Here is a 27,867-nt window from a genome sequence, read left to right on the forward strand (position 1 = left end):
CGAGAGCGAAGGACCGTAGTTTCATGGAGTGAATCCATTTTTGATTAGGTTTCGAGTTTTGAATTCGCGCCAACCGTCCGTCAAATGTTGTACGTCATACAGTTTTTTCTCATTCATACGTCTCTGAAAGTTCTGTCTGGTAGCTAGTACTAAGGGAAAAAATGAAGCTAATTAATGCTAAATAGATTAAGCTTTTTTAAAAAATTAACAGCCGTAAGATGTAGATTTTATTGCTATTCCTGACCACACACGTGGTCAACCGTAAAAGCTTTTCGGTTTGATGGCAATTTTACCATTTGTAGTTATCGAAAATTATGAGGGATTAGATAGAAAACAACTAATTACAGCAAGCCTGTCTTGTTTTGAAAAATTTCCAGCAAACTTCATCGGGTACCCCGTAGGTAATAGTGCTTTTTAATGGATTCCGTATCAGTAATCTTACGGAGGGATTTTTGTCGATGCTGTCATGACTCTTCATCTCCTCATTCAGTTTAAGATTTATTAAGAGGTTAATCGTTCATAATCCGAATTGATAAATGATTTTTAATTTTGCCGCTCCAGAATCTGGGACCATGTTTATTTTCGAACACAAGTATGTATAGGTTTTTTCCGCTCATTTGCGATAGGTATGAACTTTGTTGTAAATCTTCTACCTTTGTCGGCTTCGTGTACTTTTATTTTATTACATAAAGTTACCTAATACCCTCTTCTTGATAACGTTAATATGCGAAAAAGAAGAAAGCACATAAAAATGTAGATCTTATGCAATGCGATAAAGCGAAAGTGGAAAACACCTGAATCCAATCCATTAGATTAGCCCGCAGCGGAAGCTTGCAACATAAAAAAAAGAAATTAGTTCAGCGTTGCGATGGTTTTTTTCTTCTAATTTGCTGTCGGTTACCGCACCCCTGTTGACTTCGTGGCTCAACTTTCATTCAATTCAGATAAGTATTATTAAATAGATCAGTTACTGTAGTCATATTATATCGCATTTTGATGGTTGAAGCATTTATAGACTGGCAAAAGACGACGCATCAAAGATCTAAGCAATATGTAATCGGGGAAGAAAAAATTAAAGTCGGAGGTCAACGCCACGTCTCGCCTAATGATGAGTGATAAGGAAAATGTGTTGAGCAAAAAATCAATATAAAATTCGCCTCTATGGTGACTGATGAATGTCGGGGTGAGCGTTTTGAAAGGCGAGTTCTCGGAAATCGGGTTATGATCACTAAAACAATCGCTCAATATACTTTGATTATCAGTCATCATTAGGCTAATCTGAGCGTTGACCTCCAAAAGTACATTTGAACTGAGTTAAGCAGAAAGGAACCAACCCACATTTTGGAAAAAATTGGGTTATGAGAGGTTTTGAACTCAACCACTTCTCTACTATCTGTCGCCAGAAATTTAAAGTTTTTGTTTGGGCAAATTTTGCTGAAATTGAACGTGAAGTTCATCTTTTACATTGAGTCTTATGCAGGAGCCAAACTTTAAACCTCTTTTTCTCGGTTCAATCCCGACGTGGCTTGGTTCCTTTCTGTTTAACTCGGTCCATTTAAAAGCTGGAAGAAATCAAAGTTATATACAGCATTGCGATGGGTGATATTAATCACAATGCACACGCTTTGATGGCGATATCTCCGTTGATGCTGAAAGTGTAGAGACCCCTCTTTTGACTAATTTAATTGATTTTGTTTTTTCATATCGTCGTCTCCGGGATAAAGGAACGCATATTATTCTAACTGTATACGGTATTATTCCGAGGTTGCGAAATTGACCTAAAAAATTCAATTTTTAAAGAAATGCACCTGTGCAATATGTGTCGAATTTTGTTCTGATTTTCGCATGATTTGGAAACATTGATATGCAGTTACGATCTTCCGCGAGGGAGGCAACGATTTGTATCAACCATCGCGCAATGCGATGTAATGACCAGCGCTATCACCCAGTACCGAAGGAGGTGAAATTTATTCGCGTTTGCTTGAACATTTTAAAGTATACCATATTGATGATGGCCTTCCCGAAATGGCGGTTTCCCGAACGTTGAGGATAGTGTGCGCAGTGTCTTTTAGCTTTCATACCTTTGCGTGGAATGTGAATCGAATAATTAGCACAGTACATTGATTGCAACATTCATAAATTTGATCTTGGACTTGACCCGTTCGAGCTGTTCGTTCATACCCAAGCTGGGCGGCATAAGTAATATTTGGCACGTTCAACTTCTCAGACAGCGCCAAAACGATTCGTTTGGAAATGGTTGCTTCGTCGCTAATGTCTGCGGATTGGCACATGGCGTGTAAACATTCGGGATACCAAGTGCCGCTCTCTTTTTGACGTTTTGTCAAGAAAATTCACCTCTTCCGAAGGGGCGAAGAAGAAATTTCTAAAAGACCTCCTTCCCCCCCCCCTCCCCTCCGCAAAAAAAAGAGAGAAAAAAATACCTGTCTGGGATGAATGAAATACAGGAAATCCCGCACACGAACTTCGTTAACATTTTATAACTAACGTATGTTTTTCCTCACGTGGACGTCGAGTTGATTAAAAACGGAAGGACGTGAAGATGCCGTCATGGACGGATGAAACGCGTCCGTGTTTAATAAATTGGTCGTGCTTGTAAGTGAGAAGAAGTAATTTTTTTCAATATTCTCAACCTTTCAAAGTGTCCGTAACCGCAATACACGCACTTCAGGACACCTGAAAGTTTTCACTAGCAAATTAGTTCTCATTGCTGTATTTTTATCGTGTTATTGTTTGATCGCTCCAGCCGTGGTTCAATTTACGTGTTTTCAATTCTTAACTACTATCTGTATTGTGTAAGTCCTTTCTTGCGCGGCAAAGGGATTTAGGGTTCTCGTCGTTCCACCTTTGAAAGATTTAAAAGGTTAAGGCAGGCTTAGGGTCATTCCGTGTGTGTAGTTCGGCGTTCATTTACATATCTGCAAAGCATGTCCGATCAAAATTTTTGTTGAGTCTTTCTATGGTTTCGCGGCTTGCCGGCTCAGAAATTAGCTATTTAGTCGAGGCTGTGATTGTGTTCCTATTTGCTCTGTTGTCTTGTTTTTTGAATTTGTAAAATATTTAACCGCTAATTTTAAAGGATACCTAAAGTTGACACGTGATCTTCCCCCCGTATATAAAACTTCTAATCCTTTTTGTGCAATTCAGAGTAAAAAATCTAAGCTTTTAACATTTATTCAAGAAGTAAATTAATGATGAATAATGATTCAGAAATTGATGTAAAATGTGGTAAAATTACTTTCTTATCTGCAAACTATCTCGGAGAAAAGTGTTGTTTATTAAGTTTATGGAGTGTACTGAAAGGGGGATATCTGTAGCGTATGGCCATTGGCCAGCGTGTGGCGAAGGAGAAAATTCAATAATCTATTTCGAAGACTCCATGTTTGACCAACAGCTGAGAAATATTAGAAGGAATGAAAGTGCGAATGAACTCGTTGAAAACATAACCTAGTCGATAAGGCAATGTCTTGCATGGAAACCTTTGATGAAGCTGCGGTGCTGAGTGCAGAGTTCTGAACCCTAACCTAGTTATGTTATGAACATGCGTGCATTAAAATCTGTAGAACTATTTTCAAACTTCAGTGTTCATGAGAAAACGTTTTACTAATGCTTGGTCATATCGCAGCACTCTTCTTAATTGTGTATTTGATTTACCTAATTTTCATGTTTTTCTTCATCCTCGTGTGCCTTGTGTGTGTAGTAGTGTGGGCCGCATCTGTAAATTCAATGTCGCAGTTTCATGTTGTTGAATCGAGGGCAGTGTAGCCGTGAAATCAAAGAATGTCCATTATTTTGAGTTCTACTTCACTCCCTAAGAAAGTATTATCAAGGTGAATTTTCAAATCTTTGAATTTACTTTTCATTGCAATCGATAGACTTACTGAAATCCTCATGGGTAACTTTTTTTTGTCTTTGCCCACTCGACGTCCTTCACATTTCGATATTTGGTCTGGAGCGTCGTTTCTTTTTTTTCTTCTTCTTTTCTTCTTTCTCTTTTCTTTTTGTGCGTGTCGCACTAGATGGTTTTAAAATTTGCCATTCCCATTCGCCAGTCTCCGTAGATATAGGAACTAGTCCTCGTCTTTTGAGATCCCCTCTCGGCGTTTTCTCTTCGGAAAAAGTAGGGAAGACTTCTCCAGCAAATAGATGGTTGAATCGTTATCGAATGGCCTCGATCCATAAATAGCATTGCCGAGATAGTGACGATCGATTAATCGAAGTTCACTCGATAACGATTTAACAATCGACCCGCTGGAGAAGTTATGATATTATATGTATAGTCGTTCCCAGGGCAAGGAATAACTCTAATGACTTGAACCACTGTAATTGTATGATTTTTCTTAATGATCATAACGGAAACCTTGAACTCATTTCTTCCGTGAGTTTTCATCAAGATAAGTGGCATCCGGACATGAACCGGTACAAGAGAATACCAGTAAGAGCCATCCTAACTATACTTTCGCTTCGAGGTTTCTTGTATAAGCGCTTGCAATTCTTTTTTAAGCTCAAAATTTGTTTATTAATTGCGGTGCTTGTATAACTCAACTTTAAATTCTGTTGTTTTTTTTCATCGATTAATCAACCCAATTTCTTGTATTGTCTTATCATATGTGTCTGTAGCCGCAACAGAAATCCGGCCAATTCAACCATATCTTTTTTTAATGAGGGGGAAATTCGGTCCAAAGTGGTGCCTAACGTGAGTTCCAAAACTTTGTGAGTTTCCATGAAGGGCGGCCCATCGAAAGTGGCGAGGTGTGAATGATCGATTAATTATCTGTATTTCCCCATTTGAAGTTACGGTAAAAGATCAGTTTTAAGGTGCTCGTTGCGGACACCCTGTGTATCGATCCTTTTCCATAGGTTTGAATGGCAGATCAATCGATATATCGCGAAACACACCACGCCACTGCCCATCGAATACCGGCACGGCAACGCGCAATCAGCCGGTGAGGTTCCACCTTGGTGACTCCTAAGTCCTAAAGCAGCTGAAGATGTTACTTCCGACCATATCTCTTGGTGGGCACGAAAATTAGTCGATAACTTGGTGAAATCTATCATCATTTTTCCCAGCACAGGCAGTGGCGTGGCGTGCTTTGCGATATATCGACTGATCTGCCATTTCGAGCTATGGAAAAGGACGGTAAGGGTGATCGCAACGAACATCTTAATAATCGATTCTTTACCATAGCTCCAAATGGGGGAAAATCGATAATCGATCATTCACGCCTCGCCACTGATCACAGGTCATAAAACACACTTGAAATTATCAGTAATTTTTTTTAGCTCAGTCGGTCAATTTTCGGTGCAAGGATCGGAGAAAGGATAAGGATCGAAAAAGCTCTATTTAACGAGAAAATATTAACTTGAGCAACTGTCATGTCATGTGTACAGTGACGTCGTTGGACTTGGGGACTCTGATAATTCGGTATTAATAGCCGAGCAGGGAGCTTTTGCTGGTGTCCCCGTGCATAATCGAATTATCTTATCGATTCCGTGGAGTCAATTGGATAGGCCCCCTCATCCATTTATAATCGGGGCGGCGACCAATACCCGCAAGTTGTAAGTTGTGTAACGCGCGACTAATGCAAGTTCAGCCGTTGTCGTGGCCCAGCCTCGAGCGCTGCCGTCGAAAGTGAACTTTCAAAGTCGCACTTTTGACTTTGGGATCGATCAAAGCTCTCGTAGCCTCGGGTCGGGATCAATTACCCGACTTAGCGCCCCGCGTGGCCTCAGGGTTGCCGCTAGACCGGAATTTTCGCGCCCCGGCTAGTTGGATCGACTGCCGCACGGTGGATCGAGTCAATAGGAGAGGCTGGACAAAATTTGGAAACTTTTAACGCTGATAATTCCGTTTACACGAAACTTTGAGGTTCTGAAAGTGGCTCCATTGGTTTTCTCGTGAAATTTTCTTCCAGAAGTACCCCTTCAGTTTTGAAATATGACGAAATAAATGTCAGAATGGGCAGTTTTAGTAAAAAATTTCGTGTCCGATCTCTCTAATTGACCCGATCCACTGTGTGCCGCCAGAAGCTGGCGCGACGTTCGGGGAAAAAAGCTCGCGATAGTGCACTGGATAACAGTGTCCTTTAAACATTAAAAAATAAAAAAGAGCTCCATAAAAATTTTAGGCAGCGCATGTCTGGGGACGTCCGTAAGTTACGTCATACGCCCGAGGGAACAGGATTCTAGAGGTGCCTGAAGATTGGGGGAGGGGGAGAGGTCAAGTTGAACCTGGCTTAAGGCTCAAGACACGTGCAGTCTGAAAATTTAAGAATTGACGTATAGGAGGAGGAAGAAGAGGAGAAGCACATCTGTGAAATTTAATCTCTCCGGTTTTAGTCCCCTCCCTCCCCAAATTATTGATGGGGAGGGGGGCTATAAGTGTGTGATGTAATCTATAAACAAAAGTTATTGTATAGATGGTAAATCCCTCCAATCGATTTGAAACTTAAGTGCAGGGGTGAAAATGCTCGGTCGGCCGAAAAATTTCGAAAGAACTCCAAAAGTACTTCCCGAGGGGAGGGGTCACCGCAAATTTTTTCGTCCTTTAATTTGCGATTCTCACTCGAGACGTGCTTTCGAATTTATTTTAAAGTAAGTGTTTTTCAGTCAAATCTTATATACGCATACCTACGCACTTCAACGTGCGATTTTACGTTTGAGATTTTTTAAAAACATGCTATAAATTATAGAAAGTATCGCCATTGCTCGATCGACCATCGAAAGAGCCATAGAGTCACCCTAACAGCTTTCGACTTTTGTTGGTTTCTTATGGAAAGGGATATCTTTCACTTCACCACTTGGCAAATCGGCATGATGGGGTGGACTTGACCTAAATATTTAATTCGACGGTAAAAGCAGTTCGTGGTTTGATTTTGTGTATCTCCACTTCACGCTGCGGAAGGATTGAATTGCAATGTCCCTCCCCTGTACTTAAGTATACCTTTGAAAATTGTCAAATCTGATGAATACTAACGATTTTGCCTAACAAAGGTGGTCATCTCGCGCTAAATCTGACAATCCTGCTGAGCTTGACTTTCATCTATCGATTGTTTGGCCTTGAGGAAAAAGTACCGGCTGTATGTGTTGTATGCGATTCTAGCGTGTGAATTTGATTGCCTCAACGAGCGAATTACCCAATTAGAGCGGTTCTTTTGGATTGGCGATGTTCGTAACGAGAGCTGAAATATATAGTTTTTTTTTTATGTTTTTGACCCTCTGACAGCTCAGCGGCAGTCTCAGAAGATGTGCGCTTTGTTGATGTAACAATGGTTTTCAATTTCTGATTATTGTAATCAGATATTTCACGTGTTTGCATCGATGATTCGGAAGTTCTCTCGTGATGGTCGAGTTAGAAGAATTTCCTTACAACCTACTCCCATACAGTCACAGCTTTAGTCGGTAACGTAGTTGATCAATTGTTAGGTTCTCGCTGAGGGCAGTTTGAGTATAGCTCAAATAATTTTTGTACTTCTCAATATTATAATTTTTGTTTTCATTTTATAACGGAGACTGTATATGATTAGAGTGGTGTTTGTCGATTTTAATCGAATGCTCTCGATTGAGTTCCGTAATAACTATGAATTCGTGCTATTTCTGTGTATTCCAATGCTGTAAGAGAATGATCGCCTCAACGGAAAAAATCACCTCAACTTATAAAAAATTTAGGTGTTTTTTTCAGTGTAATCATCCTTTTTTCTGCTGCTGTGAGAAGTACTTGTGAATTAAGTACCTAGCAAAATTCACTTGAAGAAAATTCCGCATTTTATAATTGTTGTAGAGTGTCATCTGATTGTCTTCTAATTTTTAAAAGTCATCAAAAAATCTGCTGAGCGTGTCTTAGAACTGCTTCGCGTTGACGGTTGCATCATGAATAGGTTATGAAAAATCAGTGGTCCAAGTATCAAGTTCCCACGTCCAATAGGTAATATCAAGCAGAGATCGTCCTTTGAAAGTTGAAACACACGATGGGTGATACCATTCGTCGCGTCAGTAGGTACACGTGCTTTTCTCCGCATCTTTTTCTCATCAATGATGCGCGAGATTATTTTTTGCAAATATTCGTCTTTGATAGTCGAAAGCAGGTTCAAAGTGATCATTATAGGCTTTCCTTCATATTCTCGTAATTTTGATGGGTTTCATATCAGATAACAGCACGCACTTTAAAACTCGTCGTTCAGACAGATTTTATTATTTTTCCTTATAAATGTACGATATTCAGCCATTAATACGCAATATTTTACCATTTGTTATTGACCCGCCTGAGACTTAAGGCATCTTGAAGCGGAGAGAGAAAAGTCCATTTTACTGTTGTGCCCCAGGTTACGCAAGAATCCTAGCGTTGGGGTGCTCACCAGGAAAACGTACTTTGCTCCCCCTTTAGATGCCTCACTTTCGATGAGGCAAATCAAGAGTTCAGTTCAAATTGGACCGCGTTAACAAGAATGGCACTAAATCTTTTATTTTTTAACTTACTAAAACTAATTAATTTTTTTAACTTCAAAGTTTAATGTTTATAAACTCAAGTAAACAAATTTTATCTAATATCACTTTTCAGTAATCTTACTTTGTTACGACTTACCTTAACTTATTTAAGAATGACGGGCGATTGACCACGTCACATCAGCCACTGTCAAATTTAACTGGGCAATTTAATTTTTTCAAGAGTACGTTTGTACAGATTCTTTTGAAAATTTTGAAGAATTTGCTTCGTTCTATTCAGAAAATTCACTCAAAGTCGCACAAAAATTCGCATATCCATTTTCATATACAAAATTAAATTGCTCAATTGAATTGAACAGTGGCTGATGTGGCTTGGTTCCTTTCTGCTAAATGCGGTCCAATTCCGAAAAGGTTGATCGGATAAGAAGGTTGAGAGAATGATTAGGGGGTGGATTGCGGTGGTTTAAGGACATCGTGAACTGGCGAACTTACGAAAGTCGTTCATTTCTCAAAATTGAGTCGTTAATTTGATCAGGAAACTTTCCGTGAGTCGTTTCCCAAGTCTTTAGAACTCGAATAAAAAGTGGGTGCTTTTTGTGCTGAATTCAATGATTGGAACGGATATACCATTCATACTGAGCAATCAGGTCAAGTGCATCCGATGCATCGCATGGAGGCCCAGAAAATTAACGTTGAACCACTTACAATGTTCATCGCCTTTTACGGCCATCAGCTTTCATTTTCTTGATCTGTGATCCTGGTTATTTCTTGGAAATCGGAAATTGTGTTGATTCCTCCATTTTCTTCGTTCCTCGTCTCCTATTGTACCTTTTACAGCACACTGGAAAAAAAACCACATTGGATCTAGAGTCCAGACTCTTAAAAACATAGACAAGAAAAAATACTCTTGATTCAATCAGATTTACTTAAGCTAAAATCAAGAACCAAGCCTCTTAATTTGAGCGGATTTCCTTTTGATTTAAGCTTTAATCTGATTGAATCAAGAGTCCTTTTTCTTGTCAATGGTTTCAAGAGTCTGGACTCTACATCCATTGTGTTTTTTTTTCCAGTGCAGGGTGTCTAGCATCGGGATTTTCCCGATTTTCCCAGGATTTGAGGTCAATCAGGATTTGAGGAAAAATCGGTAGTAAAATCAGGATTCGAGAAAAGTCGGCCGTCCGAAATTCTATAGTTCTGCTTTCGCATAAGCTTATGCAGAAATTTTAATATCCCTCCGCAATAAATCAGGATTTGGAAAAATTATGAAATCAGGATATAGCAGTCAAAAATCAGGATTTCCCAAAATAAAATAAAAGAAACTAGACACCCTGTACAGTGTTGAAAATATTCAAAATTCAAGGCAAGGTATCAAGGATCAGGATATATAGCCATAGTTTTTAAAACTTGCAGAAATCTGGAATTGATTGCTTTAGAAAACGCAAGAATATTGATCAATGATACCTGAACAGATAAGTACTCGTACCATATGATTTTTCAAGGGATCAGTTCAGCACATATCAAGAATTTTGAAATAAGGAAATGTTCGTCAATTTCAAGAAAAGTTTTAAGTATATCCGGGTTTTATTTTGTGCTTTTGTGAGACAAAAGCGACTAATTATATCTTTCCAATCTTTGATTTCAATTTGCAATTGCCGGGTCTCGTTTCGCCATTCAATTATCGTCGGTAATTGTTCATATTTGGGCGATCACATTGATTTTCAAATCTTTAAAGGGCGCAGATTTTGAACGACTCTCTTAAAAATCTCGACAAATGACGAAAGGGAGTGCAAAGCAATGATAGTTTAGCAGGTTATTGGCAACGGCGTCGAATTGTAGGTTGTTCAAATTCCACTTGCTAACAATTTAAAGAATTGAAGCGGCTGCTATTTTTTTTTTTATCGCGGAGGTCTTCGACAGTCGGAGTTTCTCACGGAGTTCAAATGTTATCATCTCGCTGTCGTGGGTTGTTTGTGCAGATTTTTATCTCCCACACGATGAATTCCAAGATTCGTTTTGATTTAAGAAACCCCCGACCATCTTATCACACAAATAATTATTTAAATTAAAGATTCAATTTTGCTCCTTCAAATCATTTTCCCTAATAATTGTGTCTATTCTTGGCCGAAGAAGACGGATAAATATTCGCAGATCCATTCGGTAGACTAATCGAGAGATGATGCAAAGTTCAGTTACCCTATCCTTTTAGAAATAACAGTGTTGCCAACTTTCAAGGATCGCCACTGGTCGTCCCAAAGCCGGTGTCGAAGTTCTTGAAAGTTTGCAAAATTATTTGTCCTCCATTTAAATGCTGCAAAAATATCGATTCTTGGTGAAACAAGCTACAACACCTAGAATCGATTGTTTCGCATACATTTAAATGGAGAAAAAACAGTGTTGCCAACTTTGAAGGATCGCCGCTGGTCGTGACTTTCGCGCGGCGTCGGGCGAGCTTCGAGATGCGTGTGTGGATCGGGTGCGAGCTGGATTATTTGAATCCATTGATTATATCGATTCCAGGCGAAACAGGCTGCCACCCCTGGTGAGGCCCTCACCTAGAGTCGATTGTTTTACATACATTCAAATCAGTGTTCGAAATTCACAGGCGCCAACGCGCCAAATGCGCCTAAAAATCTGTCATGGCGCCTAAAAAATGAAGGCTCTGCGCCAACGTGGCCCCTATGAATTTCTGCCTAAAAATCTGAATTTTCATAAGGTGATTATTCGAAATTTCGACGCACGACATCGGATTGAACACGCGAAAAGCGAGCAATTGCGGCATGTTGAGCGCACAATTTTGCCGCAGCGCGGCGGTACTTTTGCCTCCCCCAAGTTACAGCTTCTTTCTTGTTCTGTTACGGAAACATTTGGCGTCTAACTTTTCAATAAATGCGCCGTAACATAATATAAGCAAAAAGTAAATTTGGCCCCTAAAAAATCTTCAAAAATTGGGCTTGATGCGCCACATGGCTCCTAAAACCCAAAGGTGAGTTTCGAACACTGATTCAAATGAAGAAATGTCAAGTTTGAAGAATGGCCACCGGTCGCGACTTTGACGCCTCGAGATGCGTGTGTGGATCGGGTGCGGGCTGGATTCTGCTCATTTTCGCGGACTGAGCGTGAGCGAGCTCGGCTTGCGTTAAATTGCTCTCAATTGAGTCTAATAAAACAGACAAAGGACCGAAGGAGGAGGCCGGGCCGTTGCACGCCGATCGGGAGACGGGCGACTCAAATCGCTTATTCACTTTGCACCACTTATTAAATCCCAACCCAGACAGTCATTACCGTGTAGCGTCGCGAGCCTCCAGCCATTTTTGTCTTATCCCATCTCGGCCCAAGCCCAGCCACCCCTCGCCCCCCCCCCCCCTCTTTCCACGCCTCTCGTTCACGTTTTTCCTCGCCAATAGACCAGAAGCTCACGAACTCTTCTCTATCCTAGTCAGCGTTGCCACCTTCGAAAACTTGGAGACGTGCTTTGAAATGAGGGGGAAAACTGAAATTGGAAATCAATTTTAGGGATACAGCTCGACCGCGGAGTTTTCCAGTTAATATTTAATTTACAAGATGCAGCTTTTTTCCAGTGAAATCATGCTGATGATTTCTCGAGGAAATAAACAATGATGCCTAGAAAAAATGAAAAAATATAAGAAACCTCGAAAAATCAGGGAATTCTATGTTTCAAATCCTTGAAAAGTCAGGAAGTTTTGATAAAGAAAACTCAGTTGCCTTCCTGAAACAGCGAAAGCAGGATGTCGTATCACGAAAATTGCACACATGCATCGACGAAATATCATGAAAATTGAGGGATTGTAATGACCTTGTCGGAAAATTTCAAGAAAATTCTGAATTTTCCGAGATGAGAACACACTTGGTAGCATAAATTAGGTGCCATCGGCTGTTTCTTATTTGCGGTAAGAACTTATTTTCGGAACCTTGGAGTGTTAAGTATCCCAAAAGATGTATTCACTAGTTGCAGTATGAATTGGACTGTATTTTTCAATTCGGAACTATAAATTCTAGCCCAGTTTAAAAACAACGTGTGTGCCATTATTTTCCCTATGCACATAAGTGTTTTTCCTGAAGAGCTAGAATTTATAGTTCCAAATTGTAAAATGCAGTCCAATTACTCGCCTTATCGTGGGAAGTATAGAAGCTGTCACGTGCTCTTTCGTCGGTAATTTATTCCTTTTTCGATATGGCCCCTACGCTCCTTCACCGTCTAGCTTATTATCAGCGCTCTTCTCAAGAATTTGCTAAAAATCGTGGACGAATTAATCAGTTTGGGGCCCATCCCGTCATTCCAGAAAATCGGCAGTGGCAACATAGGATTAGACTGACCCAGTTCGAGTCCACGGATCTTTGATTCCCCACTTAAATGATCCTTTCATCTTTCTTGTTAATCGCTGACGCTGAATCGCTGATAGTTTCCCCTCTCCTCCTCCTCGCTCTCCTCAGTTCCGTGTCGTTATTTAGCTTCCAACGACTCTCTCCCAGCTTGCACGGCAAGAATGGAAACGTCGCTGAAAAATCAACTGGTGAAATAATTCTTCACCAACGAAAGGCGGAAAGCTCAGTTTCCTCTTATCCAATCTCTCTTTTGTTCGCGTGGGCGGCGCGTGTGGAGAAAGCTCTGGGAGCTGCAGTTCCAAGGGAGAATCTGAAACTTTGACACTTCTTCCTGTATTCCTTCTTCCTCGACTTTCTTTTCCTTTTTCCCTGTCCCTACCCTTTTCTTAAGAATTTACTTTTGAATACTTTTCCTTTAAAACTTTTTGAATTGATGCGTTCCCTTAAACTGAAAATCCCCCCCCCCCCCCCGCCACACTCCGGTGATCCGTGCAGCGATGGACGTTTCCACCACTATCAAGTGTTTTATTTCTAATTTGATTTTTTCCTCTCTCTTCCTATCCTCTAATTGTTAGGTTTTTCCATCTAGATTTTTTTTGTAACAATTTACTTAAGTACTTTGTAAAAAACCTCTACTTTAATTGCAGAGGTGTAAAAGGCCCAAGTTGCAAAGCGCTCTAATTCTACTACTACAAATACTATTACTTCTACTGTCTTTTCCCTCTTTCTTTTCCCTTCTTCCTTTTTTGCCTCTTCTGGTTCTTTTTCTAGTCCTTTTTACAATTTCCCTTTTCTCTTTTTGCCTCTTTTTTCACCCTTGTCTTTCCTTGAATTGCTTTCTTTTCTTTTTTTTAACTTTCTCTTTTTCTTACTGTCTATCTTTCCTTTTTTCTCTCTTTTCATCGGATTTCACCCCTGCCTCTTCTTTCTTTGACCCCACTTTTCCACCTTTTTTTTCTCTTTCCTTCTCTGCATTCCCATTTTTTTATATTCAAAAAATTATTCTTTTACTTTTCCTCATGCATTCCTTATTTCGTCTCTTCTGATTTTTTATCTCCCTACACCCTTTTTTCTCCTCCTCTTTAAGACATTTTGTATCAATACAAAATGTAACCTTACTAAATCAAAAATGGAGGGAGGAGAAGGCATATATTATATTCTGTAATCTCCAACACCAGACGTTCATGTCTGGTTTTGAAAGGAATTAACGTTCGTCATTAGCAAAAGCACTATGACCGCACGAAATCCAATGGTCGATAATTAACTTTCAATTATAGGTCAAACGCCAATATGGATGCATCTTTATTAGTCATTCAGCATGACGTCAGCCGTTTTCCATCCTTGGTTAACGTTTTTTTGCAATTAGGCGATTCAGTAAAACTGTGCTGCGACCCAGTTTTTTCGTAATCCGATAAGTCTATTATCAGTTTCTGGATGAATTTTTTATATGTTTAACGTGCTTAACCTGTGGCTGGAGCGGCTCCCTAATTATTTATGATCGACCCCCAAGGTCTCCCCAGTTTTCGGCATACGGATAAGAAGAGTGGAAAATTTGGATTATATACGCACGCCGACTAAAGTTCGGAACTGTTGCATATTAGTCTGGGAAAAGAAGCAGTAGGTGCCGGGCTTTACTCTCAAACGAGGTGAAGGTCATCACAATTTGACGGGTTTTTGTCTTAAAGTGCAAGGAAGTAGCGTGGAGAAATCAAACTTGGCTTCAATTTGAGCTCAGTGTTAGGTTTTAAGCGTTAGTAAAGCTCAGCGTTAAGTTGCTATGTCAGTAGTGTGAATCGCCAACTGTCACTAACTTTTGCATTTTTTCCATGTATCGTTTCTTTCCTATCACACGAGGGCGTAACTCAATTGTCAAGTGAGTCTAAATAGCCTAAGATACTGCCTCCTAAGGAAGAACGCCCTAAGAGCACTCAAATGATGCCACGTTTCCTCTCGGAAAATGTTCATTTTGAAGAGAGCTATGAATATTTTTCCTTGAAATTTTCAGACACTCAGATCAAATTATGAACAAAATTCTGTAAAAATTGAAAGGAAAATACCCACACAACCGATAATTCGTGATTTGTTCAAGAAAATTTGGCCTATATGTATAGTGTTTTTCCTTAGCACGGCAGTATAGAGCTAAAGAGTTCACTTCAAACGTAGGTAGACCCTCTTCTTAGTAAGAAAATACTCGGCGAGTGCTTTTTTACCACGTGAAAGTTAAACAGAACCGTGAATTTCTTTTTACAACACTCATTTCTTACGTAAGAAAGTTACAGTCGAGTTCACTGTTCCACCTCTACTCTAACGTCCGGGAGTGAGTTCTTTTTCGTTAGCATTGTTTGTCAGCCTCAGCTGACGATGTCCTGCATGAAAGGTTTCCTTAATTTTTCCGTCCTTTTATTTTGTAAGGTTTTAATTTATTTTGAGACAGTATGTCATAACGAGAGTCTCTTTATACTGAGAGTCAAGACAATGTGAATCCATTTCTGATTGGTTCCCGTATTTTAGGCCTCCGCAGTGTCACGAACGGGAACAAAGATTACATTTTCACCGATTGCAAAGATTATAATTTGGAATGGACCAGGGAATAACGGGTTCGGCAAGGAACAAACGGAATGAGTGAAGGAATTTGAGAATTGGCCGATCAAAGATTACAAAAAACGTTCAATTTCTGTAATCTTTATTACCGTTTGTGACTCCATGAGGGGGTGTTGTCTTGACTCTCAGTATAAAGGGACTCTAGTCATAGCGGGTTGAGGAGGTTTATCATACGCGACTGACTACTTACGTATTGAACTTTTCTAGTTGTAGTATTCACTTGAGCCATCGCCAGATAGAGCTTCGCGCCCCTTGGCTCCCTCCCGCCCCGCCTCTCCTAGCTCGGATCGATCTTTGAAGTTTTTTCCGCGGGAAATTCGATGGGAGCGATTGGCACGTGCCGCGGAACGTGTCACATTTCCGGGCCGCAGACAAGGTCTACGCTTATCAAACGGGGGTACCCGGGCCGGGGCGGGCGCCGGGCCCCGGGGGTACCGGTGCAGGGGTACTCCTCGAGAGGAAGTCGGAGTATGCTGTCGTGCTAAGGAAAAACGCCGTTTGAAAATTCGAGAGTTGCCAAATTTCTCCAGATAAAACACTTATTGTTAAGGAAAGTTATGCATATTTTTCCGTAAAATTTTCGGATGTGATAGATCAAGTTGAGAACAAAATTATCTTAAAAATTCGGAAAATAAAATTCGGGTGTACATTTTCGTCAGGACCTCAATCTCTACGTGAGAAATTACATTTTCAGCCAAGTACTTACTGGAAAAAATAAAAAACAGATTGGATCTAGAGTCCAGACTCTTAAAAACATCGACAAGAAAAAATACTCTTGATTCAATCGGATTTAAGCTTAAATCAAGAACCAAGCCTCTTGAGCGGATTTCCTTTTGATTTAAGCTTAAATCTGATTGAATCAAGAGTCCTTTTTCTTGTCAATGTTTTCAGAGTGTGGCCTCTAGATCCAATGTGTGATTTTTTTTTTCCAGTGTAGGTAAATTCGGTTTTTAGTAAAGGAAATTTGGCAACGCCTGAAGGTTCATACGGCGTTCTTCCTTAGCACGGCAGTATGTAACTCATAACGCCCCAATAAATAGGGACTTACTGACCTACATTCGAGTGGAACGGGGCTCCGAATCGGGGTCGTTCCAGGAGCCGCACGAGGGGGGGAGGGGGTGGCAGGGGGGCAGGGGTGGGGGATCCTTCGTCGCTCTCCAACGCGCGGATTTTGGAGTCGAGCCAAAGCACCCCTGCTCCCTCGGAGCCATGAGATTACGCTCAACGTTCATTAAAGAGAGAAAATTATTAATTTACAGCCGCCGCGGCAGTTTCCCGGCATCTGTCAGCCGAAGAAGCGCTTTTTATCTATTAACTTTTCCTAGCCTGCCAGATCTCTCACCGAACGCTTTTTCCGCGACGTATACTTTCGGGAAAAACCGGAAGTTCGGCCATGGGGGGTATTTTTGTTTTGTTTTTCCCGCTCACTTAAACTCGGGTGGTATGATTAATGTATTTTCGATTTCTATGGATATACCGGCGCTGGCTAATTCAGATTTGTGGCGCTAACTTGGTGGTATATCGCACCACTTGTTATTAGGAAACAGGAATCTTTGGCGTTAATGGCGGGGATACTCTTTTTTGTGGAATCACGAAAGTTTCAGACACACTCGGAAGTTTTGAACATTTCCAGAGCTTAATTTTTCGTAGACCAACTTTCTCCGGCGCAGTGTATTTCGCTGGTCAGTTTCCTGTCAGGATATCTCAAAAGCTCTAAAATTTCAAAATCATCGAAATTGTTTGGCGTTTCCAGCGCTTAATTTTTCGTAGACATACTTCCTACAGCGCAGTGTCTTTGTCGCTGGCCAGTTTCCCATTGAGAGATCTTGAAAGCTCTGAAATTTCAAGGGTAATTAAACGTTTATTAGACGCAGGGGATGAAATTCATATGCGCTGATGGATCAAAAGTCGATCCAGTTTCATTGAAGACCATAATCAAGAATTTAATTATAGGTTCGGCCAATCAGTATCAGCTTCAATTCTAAGATTACACGTTTTGGCAACAATCTCTTGCAAGGTCGAGTTTTTAACGCATTTGGGCTCTGTCGCGTTACTCGTGGGACTGTTGGCAGTCAACCAATAGATTCTTTTGTCAAAATGTCTTCATGAGCTAGTCTTGATGGCGTTTACTACTCCATAAAAAAGCTAATAAATAAAAATCGACGGAAAATTTTTTGATCAGGTAACTGAAGTACCATTTACTGAAGGTAAACTGAAGACGGTTTATCTATACCTTTGGTATAATGTCGACTCTTAATGATCTATATGTCGCAGGCAAATAGTCATATCAGGCATTTCATCAAATGCCTATTTTATTGCGCACTCGCCGTCTGATCTCTGAAAGAGCGACTTTTTCAAGGCTCGAATAGGAACTTTCCAGGCAGACGATGTCCATGGAAGAAGTGAATCTCTAACAATTGTAAGTCGCGATGCGCCCCCTTGCCTACCTTGCGCTGTGTAGTGTTGAGTCCCTTTATACTGAGTCAAGACAACACCCCCTCATGGAGTCACAAACGGGAATAAAGATTACAGAAATTGAACGTTTTTTGTAGTCTTTGATCGGCCCATTCTCAAAATCCTTTCTCCGTTCCTTCTCTCATTCCGTTTGTTCCTTGCCGAACCCGTAATTCCCCGGTCCATTCCAGATTATAATCTTTGCAATCGGTGAAAATGTAATCTTTATATCCGTTTGTGACACCGTGAAGGCCTATAAAGTACGGGAACCAATCAGAAATGGATTCACATTGTCTTGACTCTCTGTATGTGTAGTGTAGAATTTTTGATTACCTACCTACGTGCGTATCCAGTTTTACAAATCCTGAAGGTGCTACGCCGAGCATCCTATACCTTTCCTAATGAAAATGGATGAGTATACTCGTATTCATTATTTTTATTCAATTTCCTCTCGTGCGCTCCGACACACCGATTCGATTTTTCCTCTCGAGCAGGTTAACAGCAAGAGACAGTCTGCTCTCCTCGCGCATGCCTATTGACAATGGGCAAACCAGAGTCATAATTTATATGAGCATTGTTCTGTTGGTTGTTGAGTAACTGAAACTAATGAATTACTGATTCATACTTATCTGTCGGGGAATCCAATATTTTTTTTTGTACAACACTCATCTACCTACCGTGATGATTGAAGAACCTCGCTCAAGAGCATAAAAAGAAAAATTTCAATCATCATCATATTGCCTAAGGTCACGAGTCATCATTAGAAAAAACAGAAAGACAAAGAAAAAAAACTTCTGGGTTCTTGTTACATTCTTTAAATACGAGCGGAGTGATGATTCATCGATGACGATGATGATGACATTCCCAGCCCTCGTATTGGCTAGTGGCACAGGGTGGCTAAGGGTATATTGAATCGTCCCTTTGCAACGCCTACCATTTTTATTTCTTCATAAGAGCCCCACGAAGCGTAAGATGGTTAAGCCAATCTGATTTAGATCCTCCAGTTGCAGTATTTTTCCTATGAAGGTATTTAATGAAAAGAAACTCCACAGGCAGCAGTAGAAATGTTTTCTCCTTGCTTTCATTTTGAAAGTTCCCTGCTAAATCGATTTACCCCCGCAAATAGGATTCGTGCAGAGGCCATATGCGTGCGTAACCGTGGTTGGTACGATCCAAAGTTGATGAACTCATTAAACGGCGACCTTCAACCTCCTTCCGCGTCCCCCCTTTCCGAATCCTGCGAACCCCCTCCCTCCCCCCCCCCCCGGTTCCGTTCTTTCTATCATCGTCGTCTCGACCAACATCCGTGGGTCCCAGCGGTGAGAAGTGGATCATCAACTATCGATATTACCTCATTTGAACCTATGGTAAAGAATCGATTATGAAGGTACACCATGATAATCGATATTTTTCTATATGTTTAATCGGTAGAACAATCGATTCATCGAAAGGCATGACAGGTCCTCTCGCACGCACGTCCGCCCCCGCTCGGCGCTCCCGGTACATCTTGTCGTTTGAGTCGTTGTCAAACTGGTTTGTAAAACGTCCTGCCCTGCCGTCCAAAGTAGTAACGCCGTAAGAGCCTTCAGACGTTGCAAAATATCTGTCGATAAAGTACAATTTTTCAGGAAAACTTGCGTACATTTTTCTCCAAATGTTTCAGACAACTTGAATCGCAATGAATTGCGTCCTGTATCTGAAAATTTCAAGCTAGAAAAGTCATGAATTTTCTCGAAAATTAATGTCTCATAGGGGAAAATTTGGAAACATAAGGATGTTCATACGGCGTTGTTTCATAGCACGGCAGTGTGTTCAGACAAACACGAGTGATGAAATTTGCCTCAAAGCGGCAACAGCGCTTTCACAATGTACCGGAATGTTTAATGTGGAGCACTCATGAAACAACAGTTATCTAATGGTCGATAAGTCGGTTTCTTGGAACGCTGGTCGATTTCAAGCGGCTCTTGGTTGGTATATGTAATGCTTTTTTGGGGAGAGGATCGACATCTCGGGGTCCAACGCTGATTATCTTGCAAGTTAGGTTAGTCGTTGCAAAAATCCTCTTTAAATTAGTGTATTTACGAGACGCACAACCGTGAACCCCCAATTTTTCTTCCTGGTTTTTTCGCTTTTTGCCGACCATTACCAGTTGCACATAAAGAGTTGAAAATTAGTTGGATTTTGTGTGGTATTTTAATTTTTTATCAGAGTAAATGACAAATGGTCCATTTAGAGTGCGTCTGTGCAAAAAGAATTAAAATCAGAAGTTGAAAAACGCTGCGCGAGTTTGAATGATCGCGCTACACGCTGCGGTCGGCGCCAGACGCATGTGAGCGCCTGCGGGACCGCATGAATACTTCACGCATCGCGCGTACTCGACGGTGCGCGCGCTCAGTGCCTGCAAGGCTGCATGGATACTTCAAGCATTGCGCGTACGCCACTTCGCGCCTCAATCGTCGCGTTCCTCGTTTCCCGTCTTGTGTACAGTTCAAAGTTCCTTACTGGAAACAACTTGAAACAGCTGAACCGGTTGCTTAACGTTCAGTATGCGTTTGGCTTAAGTTTTTCTTACGAGCAGGGATTTTGAATTGCATTGGAAAGCGTAATATCCTCGTTAGTAGTTACCCGCCGATGGTAGTTACCCGCCGATGGTAGTTACCCGCCGATGGTATACCATATGGTAGTTCCGGCGCGATCTTGACTTCTGGAGTCCCCTGAATTTGTTCTCTTTCTCTCTCTTCTGTAAACTGTTTTTACTCCTAATTTTCATTTTTTCTTTTCTATACCTTTTTTCTTTTTTTTCAACTCTGTTAACTTAGGTATTGTAATTACCTGCAGTCTTTGTAATTACTTACGTATTCTTCTCGTCACATAAATCGTGTTCTAAGTTCACAGCGAAAACTGTAGGGCAATTGCTCGAGCATGTGACGACATGTGAACGAACTTGAGATAGAGAGTGAGGGATGCGTTACTTTCAAAATGAAGTGTTAATGCTGTCGGAGCTTTAAGCGTTTGATTTGTCGATGAAGCGGTCTCGGGTTTGTTTCGTCTCGAACTCGAATCCAACGCTAAAGTGTCGGTGAAATCTTGTATCGGAGGGCCTGGGATGGCTCAACTCGGACGGTGAAGTCCCTTCCCGGGGATGCAGTTTGACGTAGATCCGCCCGGTGAATGAATGCTCACGGCAGCCGAGCCCCGAGTGGCGGGCGGCAGGGGAACTTGAAAAATTAATGAATATCGCCCGACTTCAGAGAAAATCTCAAGTGTCGTCTAGTTGTCCCTCCCCTCGCCTCTTCCTGCCTGAAAAGTAATATTATTTACGCTCGAGTGCAACACTGTTTCTCATAATTTATGCATTCACTCCTGTTGCCACGCTCTTGTTAATTTTTGCATTTTGATATTTTTAAAAAAAAAAAAAAAACCCCGACATAATAACAGCCTCACTGGAAAAAAAAACACATTGGATCTAGAGTCCAGACTCTTAAGAACATCGACTAGAAAAAATACTCTTGATTCAATCACATTTAAGCTCAAATCAAGAACCAAGCCTCTTAATTTGAGCGAATTTCCTTTCGATTCAAGCTTAAATCTGATTGAATCAAGAGTCCTCTTTCTTGTCAATGTTTTCAAGAGTCTGGACTCCAGATCCAATTTGTTTTTAAAAAAAAAACAAATCCAGTGCTGCTTAATCGGACCGCGTTAAGAGAAAAGGAACCAAGCCACGTTAGCTATTGCCAAATTTAATTGGGCATTTTAATTTCGCCCATGAAAACGGTTGTGCGGATTTTTGTGCAAATTTCAGTGAATTTACTACCTAGTACTAAGCAAATTACTTAAAATTTCCAAAGGAATCTACACAAACCTTCCCTGTAAAAAAGTAAATTGCTCAGTTAAATGTGAAAAGAGCTGATGTGGCTTGGTTCCTTTCTGCTGAACGCGGTCCAATTATTCGCGGTCAGTAGAGGAAATGTACGATCGCATTTGCAGAACATTTCAATGGAAGAACAGTCTATCTGCTTCAAGCTCTCTAAGGCTGTTGCAAGGTTTATCCTCTATTGTACGGGGCTTCCTCTGCAGTATACTATTTTTATCCCGAACCCAGGCTTCACTTGACTTTTAACCCCAATTCCTCTGCTAAAAATAGGCTCCTTTTAAAAAGGACTTAAAGTTATAACTGTTAGTATCGACGCAGTCCATGATACAAAGAGCCTTCAGCGACCCAAGAGTTCACCATGTCTAAAACTTATATCGATATAAAGATGCTTTTTTTTCTCCACTAACGGAGTTCAATTTTATCTTTGCAATGGCCTGCATTGCGTTACTACCAACTTGGCAATCCGGGTATGCACTCCCACTTAAATTAAATGAGCCCGCTGAAATACAGCGACAAGAAACGGTAAACATCGCCCTTGCCTTCACTTTTATCGCTTAGGGCTGAATTTTTCAGTCGTGACGCGAAGTACAGGACACTCGCTCCGTTCCGCGGCGATCCGGCAACAGCGGTACGTATTGCTCGCTTGACCCTGTTTATTTTATCTATAAGTTGAGAGAGGTCAGGAAGTTTGAAGCCTTTTAAGTGAATTTTTTTCTCTTAATTAATCCGCTAACTCCCTCTTTGAAAGGATGAGAGGGGCCTTTTTTAATCGCGCGAGACGCCGGAGTCGGCTCGCTCCCGGAAGTGGAACTCCCTTCCCGGAAACGGGGAACAATATCTGGGGGATCAAATCAAATTAATTGAGAGGGCGACTCCAGGATTTCCCAGTCCGCGTTTTCCATAACTTCCATCGCGGAGGAAATTGAATTAAATTGTTACTGAAACCGGCGCAGACTCCGGGAACTTTTGCTCATTCAAATCTATCGAAATTAATCTCGCATTTCAAATCCTCCCCAGTATCTTTTATTTGCCCCTTAATTGATTTTTTGGAATTGTGATGGTCCTTTTGTGTTCCGCGTCTCTCCAATGGAGCAAACATTATTTAATTCGAAGCATCCTTTCCCTTCACATTTGTCTTCGTGGAAAAGTGAAGGCAGGGGTGCACAATTCTCCACAGCCTTCACTGTTCCACGCGATCACCCGTGCATTTTTCTTATTGGCTTCTCTTAAAATTTGCCATTAAAATCTGAAGTGATAAAATTTGTCTTCTTTTTATCTTTGACTTCCGACTTTTGACCCCCAAAAATCGCCCCTCTTCTTTCGTTTTCAGGGCCTTTCTACCATTTCTTGCGCTAAGGAACTCAAATCAACAATATAGTACAGGAAAATACAGTAAAAAATGAGCACAAAAAGCTTTAATAGAACGAAAAAACATCCGAGAAAATTACACGCTCACTATCAACTGGAATGGAAGCTATAAACAAAATTAAAACATGGAGATGTGCGCATAACTGTTGCACTAGCTCGTAAGATCGGTCATTCCATTTATCTCATGCTCCGAATTTTATGCGATACGAATATCCCGATAAGAAAATTAGTAGTTTTGAAAACGCCTTCAATTGTGGAGTGATACCTCATGCATTCCGGAGAGTACGAATAGTTGTATCGTTGTGCCTTAGCAATGCGACCATCCACGCTGGCCTTGTTGGTTTTCCTTTGCTGCTATTGCAGTTTTGACCGCATAGTTTAAAGGTGCTTAAGCTAGGATTGAAAGAGCGTAGAGGAAGTGTAAGAGAAGTTTAATTGACGAAGCATTGAAGGCGCTCTATCATTTTGGATCTTCGCAAGTATAACCCGTCGTGCCACGGCCCGCGGGTGAAACGGTGAGTGAATGGTAAATCAAAACGCCTTCACTTTCAAGCGTATGCAACACGGACATCCACAGAGCTCGAATAGTTGCATCCAAGCGTCATAATGAAGTTTGTTTAGTGTTCCTCGCATGCGAAACTAATTGAGCGTGACTTGCTCGTTTTTCTCACACCATAACATAATTCCAGCGGTGGCTTGCTGTGCCGATGAGGAGGAACTATTGTCATGGTGGCATTTTCAAACTCTCGTAAAATGCATTCATTGTTGAAACGTAATTCAACGCCGCAGGTCCACATAATCGCAAAAACTTAAAATGACTGAGCTAGATTCGTAAATTTTCCTTCAATTTACTTGGACAAGTCGTTCCTTGTCCGGATTTCTTTTTTTCATTTTGCGAAAATACTTTCGATGTTAAAAATCGATATTTCCTAAAAACTGTCCTCTCTGTGTCAAACTGGTTGTTAAATTGAACGGGATTTTGAACAAAAACGACGATTGATGAGATAATTATTTTAGTGTTCGTTGCATTCGTATGTGCTTGTCGCACTCGTACCTAAGCAATATCGAACCACCGAAAAATCAATTTTTAATTTTTTGGCGCCTAAGTCTGCTGTCCCGGAATCGACTCGTAGTGTTAAAAATTTACGTTAGCCTGTGAATATGGACCAACTTAACCACCAATGTCTAAGAATGTGTAGATTCCACTTGGTTTGTTCCGGGAGAAAAAACTGGTCTCAAGTGTGATGCAGTTGAATGGGCACGGAACTTACAACAGCAGTGTAGTAAAAATTGCATAGTGGTCCGTCGTAATCGGAGTATCGGTGTCCGGCGGCTGTTGGATCGCAAATTCGCCCCATAAATTTTCATTCACGCCGTAACTTGAGCGTCGCCGCGTCGCGTCGGCCGCACGGAAAGCGTGATATTATGTGAGCACTTATGAATATTACAGTTTAATCTACATACTTGAGCCATTCAAGCGCTCAGAAGTCGATGGTCCGCAATTTCGCTGCGCCATTCCCCTCGCGCCCCGCCAAGGTTTTTATTTATAGCTCCCCAGAGCTTCTAATGGCACCCGCGTTCCTCCAGTTTTCGTCCTCAAGTTCACGACTCGAGTTTAATGATAACTCTGCTAACGTTAATCGTCATCTTCCGAAAATTTTGCATACATCAAAATCTTAAAGTGGGAGCAGGAGTGCATTTCTACGGTGTCTAACCTACGGAATAATCATGGATACACCAAAAGAGCGCAACTTTTTAAGGGTCGGTATGGAAAATGAAGAAGAGTTGTCGAAACGCCCTCACGTGCAAATGCTCTGGGGGAGAAAAAACAGGCAACATCAGAGTGTTTTTTAATCCTTGCCGATAACAGGGGATTTAAAAACTGAATGTAGTTGTGGGTATCCGTTATTCCATTCATGCTCGAGGCTCTCATTTCCAGGAATTACGACCACACGCCATATATTGATTCGTGTTTCCCTCATGTATTTATATTTACGTCGTATTTTTCATTTTCCTTCCGGGAAAACTCGGAAATGAGAATATCATAGAAAACAACTGTCGAAAATTGAAGTGAGGAAGTATGGGTTTGCTTTGTGAAAGAGCATTCGTGCATCGATAGCTGTATAAAAGTATACATTTGTACATTTGATTTTTATGTCTCGTCAGTCGTCAAGAAGTGCAACGGCAACGCACACAGGTCAATCATCCCGATACAACTATATTAACTCTTAGGAGCTGATTTTGCCTAACCGTCCGTATTGAAGGCGAAACACGTTTCGCGAACTATACTCTTTTAACGAATGCGATGGCGAAGAATGATTTGCCTTCTTATAGCTCGTATAGGCTAAAACAGCTCTCAGGAGTTGAAATTGTCGCATCTCGCGAGGTGTACTACCTGAGCGCGATGCATTCCTGCGAGGATTGAAAGCTGAATTAACGCACATATTAAATTCAGAAACCATGACAATGGATCAAATCGTCATTATGTGTATCCGAATTATTTACATTTTCTTTTTCAACTAGTTCCTCCCATAAAGTAAGCTATTCCTTCGCGTGACTCTATTTTTTAATATTTGATAGTTTTTCCCCCCGTAAATTTATTCTTTTATACTTACGTATGCTTTTCCTCTAGGGCGAATTTAAATTATCGAAGGGGCGCGCGGAGGATTTCTTCCTAGCGCGGATTAATTTCTGCATGTAAAAATGTTCATTTTTGTATAAAAAAATCCCTTAGGCTCTTATGAATTGAATCACTAAATACAAAAAGGGCACATGTCCAGAAAACCAAATTGTTCAGGAGACACAAAAAACTGTTTATTTCGTGGTAGATATTTTTTTAAACATAACGACTTTCCAAAAAATATCTACCACGAAATAAACAGTTTTTTGTGTCTCCTGAACAATTTGGTTTTCTGGACATGTGCCTTTTTTGTATTTAGTGATTCAATTATTCTTTATGTGTATCAGAATTCTTGTCCCTCTTTGTTACTCGACATGATGAGCGTAACTAATTTTTTTTTCTGTTATATCTGTTTCAGAACTGCCGTCAGAGACAAGGAGATCAGTTTGAAGCACGTCAGAACTGCATCCCACCTCAACGCATGGCAAAACTGTCCGGTGGCCCCCGTTACAGTTCATCTGTACCCCGTCTAATCAACAAAATCCGCATGACGCATCTAACGCAACTAAGTAATCTAAGGTTCCGGTTCAAACGCGATCTACCGGAATGGAGAACCCACAAAAAGATATTATATCAGTTAATCAAGTCAGCCCCCTTAAATCAGCTCTACTGGTCAACAACACCGTCGACCGCAAAGCAGCTCACGTCGGCTCTTGCGAGGTTTTAAACGAGAGCAACAAGCGGCTCGGAGGTGACTCCCCCGTCAGAAATGGGGGAGATCAGTTTCCTTGCGAGAGTGAAAATGAAGCATCGTCCCCGCTTCTTACGACACCCTCTAGTGACCTCGACGCCACGAACCACGTCAACGGATTCGAAACCTCGACTCCGCTCAAAGCATCACCCACCGACGACAACCCGAATCATATCCACGACCACGGCGATTCCACACTGCCCGTCGGCGATGTCAACTCCAACCACAAGATCACCGCTTCCGAAAGCGGCTCGCCTCTTCTCGCAGCGGCGCCCAAATGCAGCAGCAACGGCGATTCCCCGGCGCTGAAGAAGGAGGGCAACCGGCGATCCCAGCACGTCCAGTTCCACTCGAGCACCAACAGCAGCTCCTCCCTGAACGACGAGAAAGACAAGGAGAAGGACTCTTCGGAGAACGGCGATGTCCTCAAGGGTAGTAACTCCTTCTCGTCGAGTTCGATAGACTCTTCTTCCAGCTCGGAGTCCTCGAGTTCCTCCTCGGACGACGACGAGTCTTCGCTGAACCTATGCGAGGCGCGGCCGCCGGACGGCGGCTGGGGCTGGGTCGTCGTCTTCGCCTCCTTCGTCGTCAATCTCATCGCCGACGGCGTCACCTTCTCCTTCGGCGTCATCTTCATCGAGTTCGTCGAGTACTTCAACGAGAGCAACAGCAAGACCGCCTGGATCGGCTCCATGTTCATGGCGATGCCGCTGCTCTCCGGGCCGCTGGCGAGCTTCCTGACGGACCGCTACGGGTGCCGCAAGGTCTCCATCGCGGGCGGGCTCCTCGCCGCGTCCGGCTTCATCGCCTCGGCCTTCGTCAACTCCATCGAGGTGCTCTTCTTCACCTTCGGGATCCTCTCCGGCTTCGGGCTCTCGCTCTGCTACGTCGCGGCCGTCGTCATCGTCGCCTACTACTTCGACAAGCGCCGCTCTTTCGCGACCGGGCTGTCCGTCTGCGGCAGCGGCATCGGGACCTTCATCTTTGCGCCGCTCCTCGACTATCTGCTGGCCGAGTACGGCTGGCGCGGGACGACGCTCATCCTGGCCGGGCTCTTCCTCAACCTGTGCGTCTGCGGGGCGCTCATGCGGGACCTGGCCTGGACCAAGGCCCGCGCCCAGATCCAGAGGAAGAGGACGCGCGAGCGGCGGAAACGGAAGAAGCGGAGGAAGAGGATGGGCACCACCTCCAGCGCGGGCTCGTCCAGTCAGCACAGTCAGCAGCCGCACTCCCCCTCTTACCCCAGTATAGATGAAATCAAGAAGCTCTTGAACAAACCTGGTAAGTTTTTCTATCATTCTTTAATTCTTTTACTCGCGTTTATGTGGGGGTCGTCATTTCAGTTGATGGTGGGCGGGGCTTCTTTTATGGAGGGAGGGGGGCAGAATTTTGGAA

At 41.9% G+C, this 27,867-nt stretch overlaps 1 protein-coding gene across 4 annotated transcripts in view; it reads left to right on the forward strand.

Moving 5' to 3' along the window:
• Positions 1-27,867, forward strand: part of LOC109034428 (monocarboxylate transporter 14) — a 78,358-nt gene that overhangs the window by 28,575 nt on the left and 21,916 nt on the right. For all 4 annotated transcript variants that reach the window (XR_002009144.2, XM_019047557.2, XM_019047558.2 and 1 more), the window contains exon 2: positions 26,140-27,753. Coding sequence is in view for 3 of the 4 variants with exons in the window: in XM_019047557.2 (XP_018903102.2) it covers positions 26,328-27,753 (1,426 nt within the window). In the remaining variant the exon portion in view is untranslated. The remainder of the gene's footprint in view (positions 1-26,139; positions 27,754-27,867) is intronic.

The sequence above is a fragment of the Bemisia tabaci genome, chromosome 6 (assembly GCF_918797505.1).
Source record: "Bemisia tabaci chromosome 6, PGI_BMITA_v3".
In the NCBI taxonomy this organism is placed as follows: Eukaryota; Metazoa; Arthropoda; class Insecta; order Hemiptera; family Aleyrodidae; genus Bemisia; species Bemisia tabaci.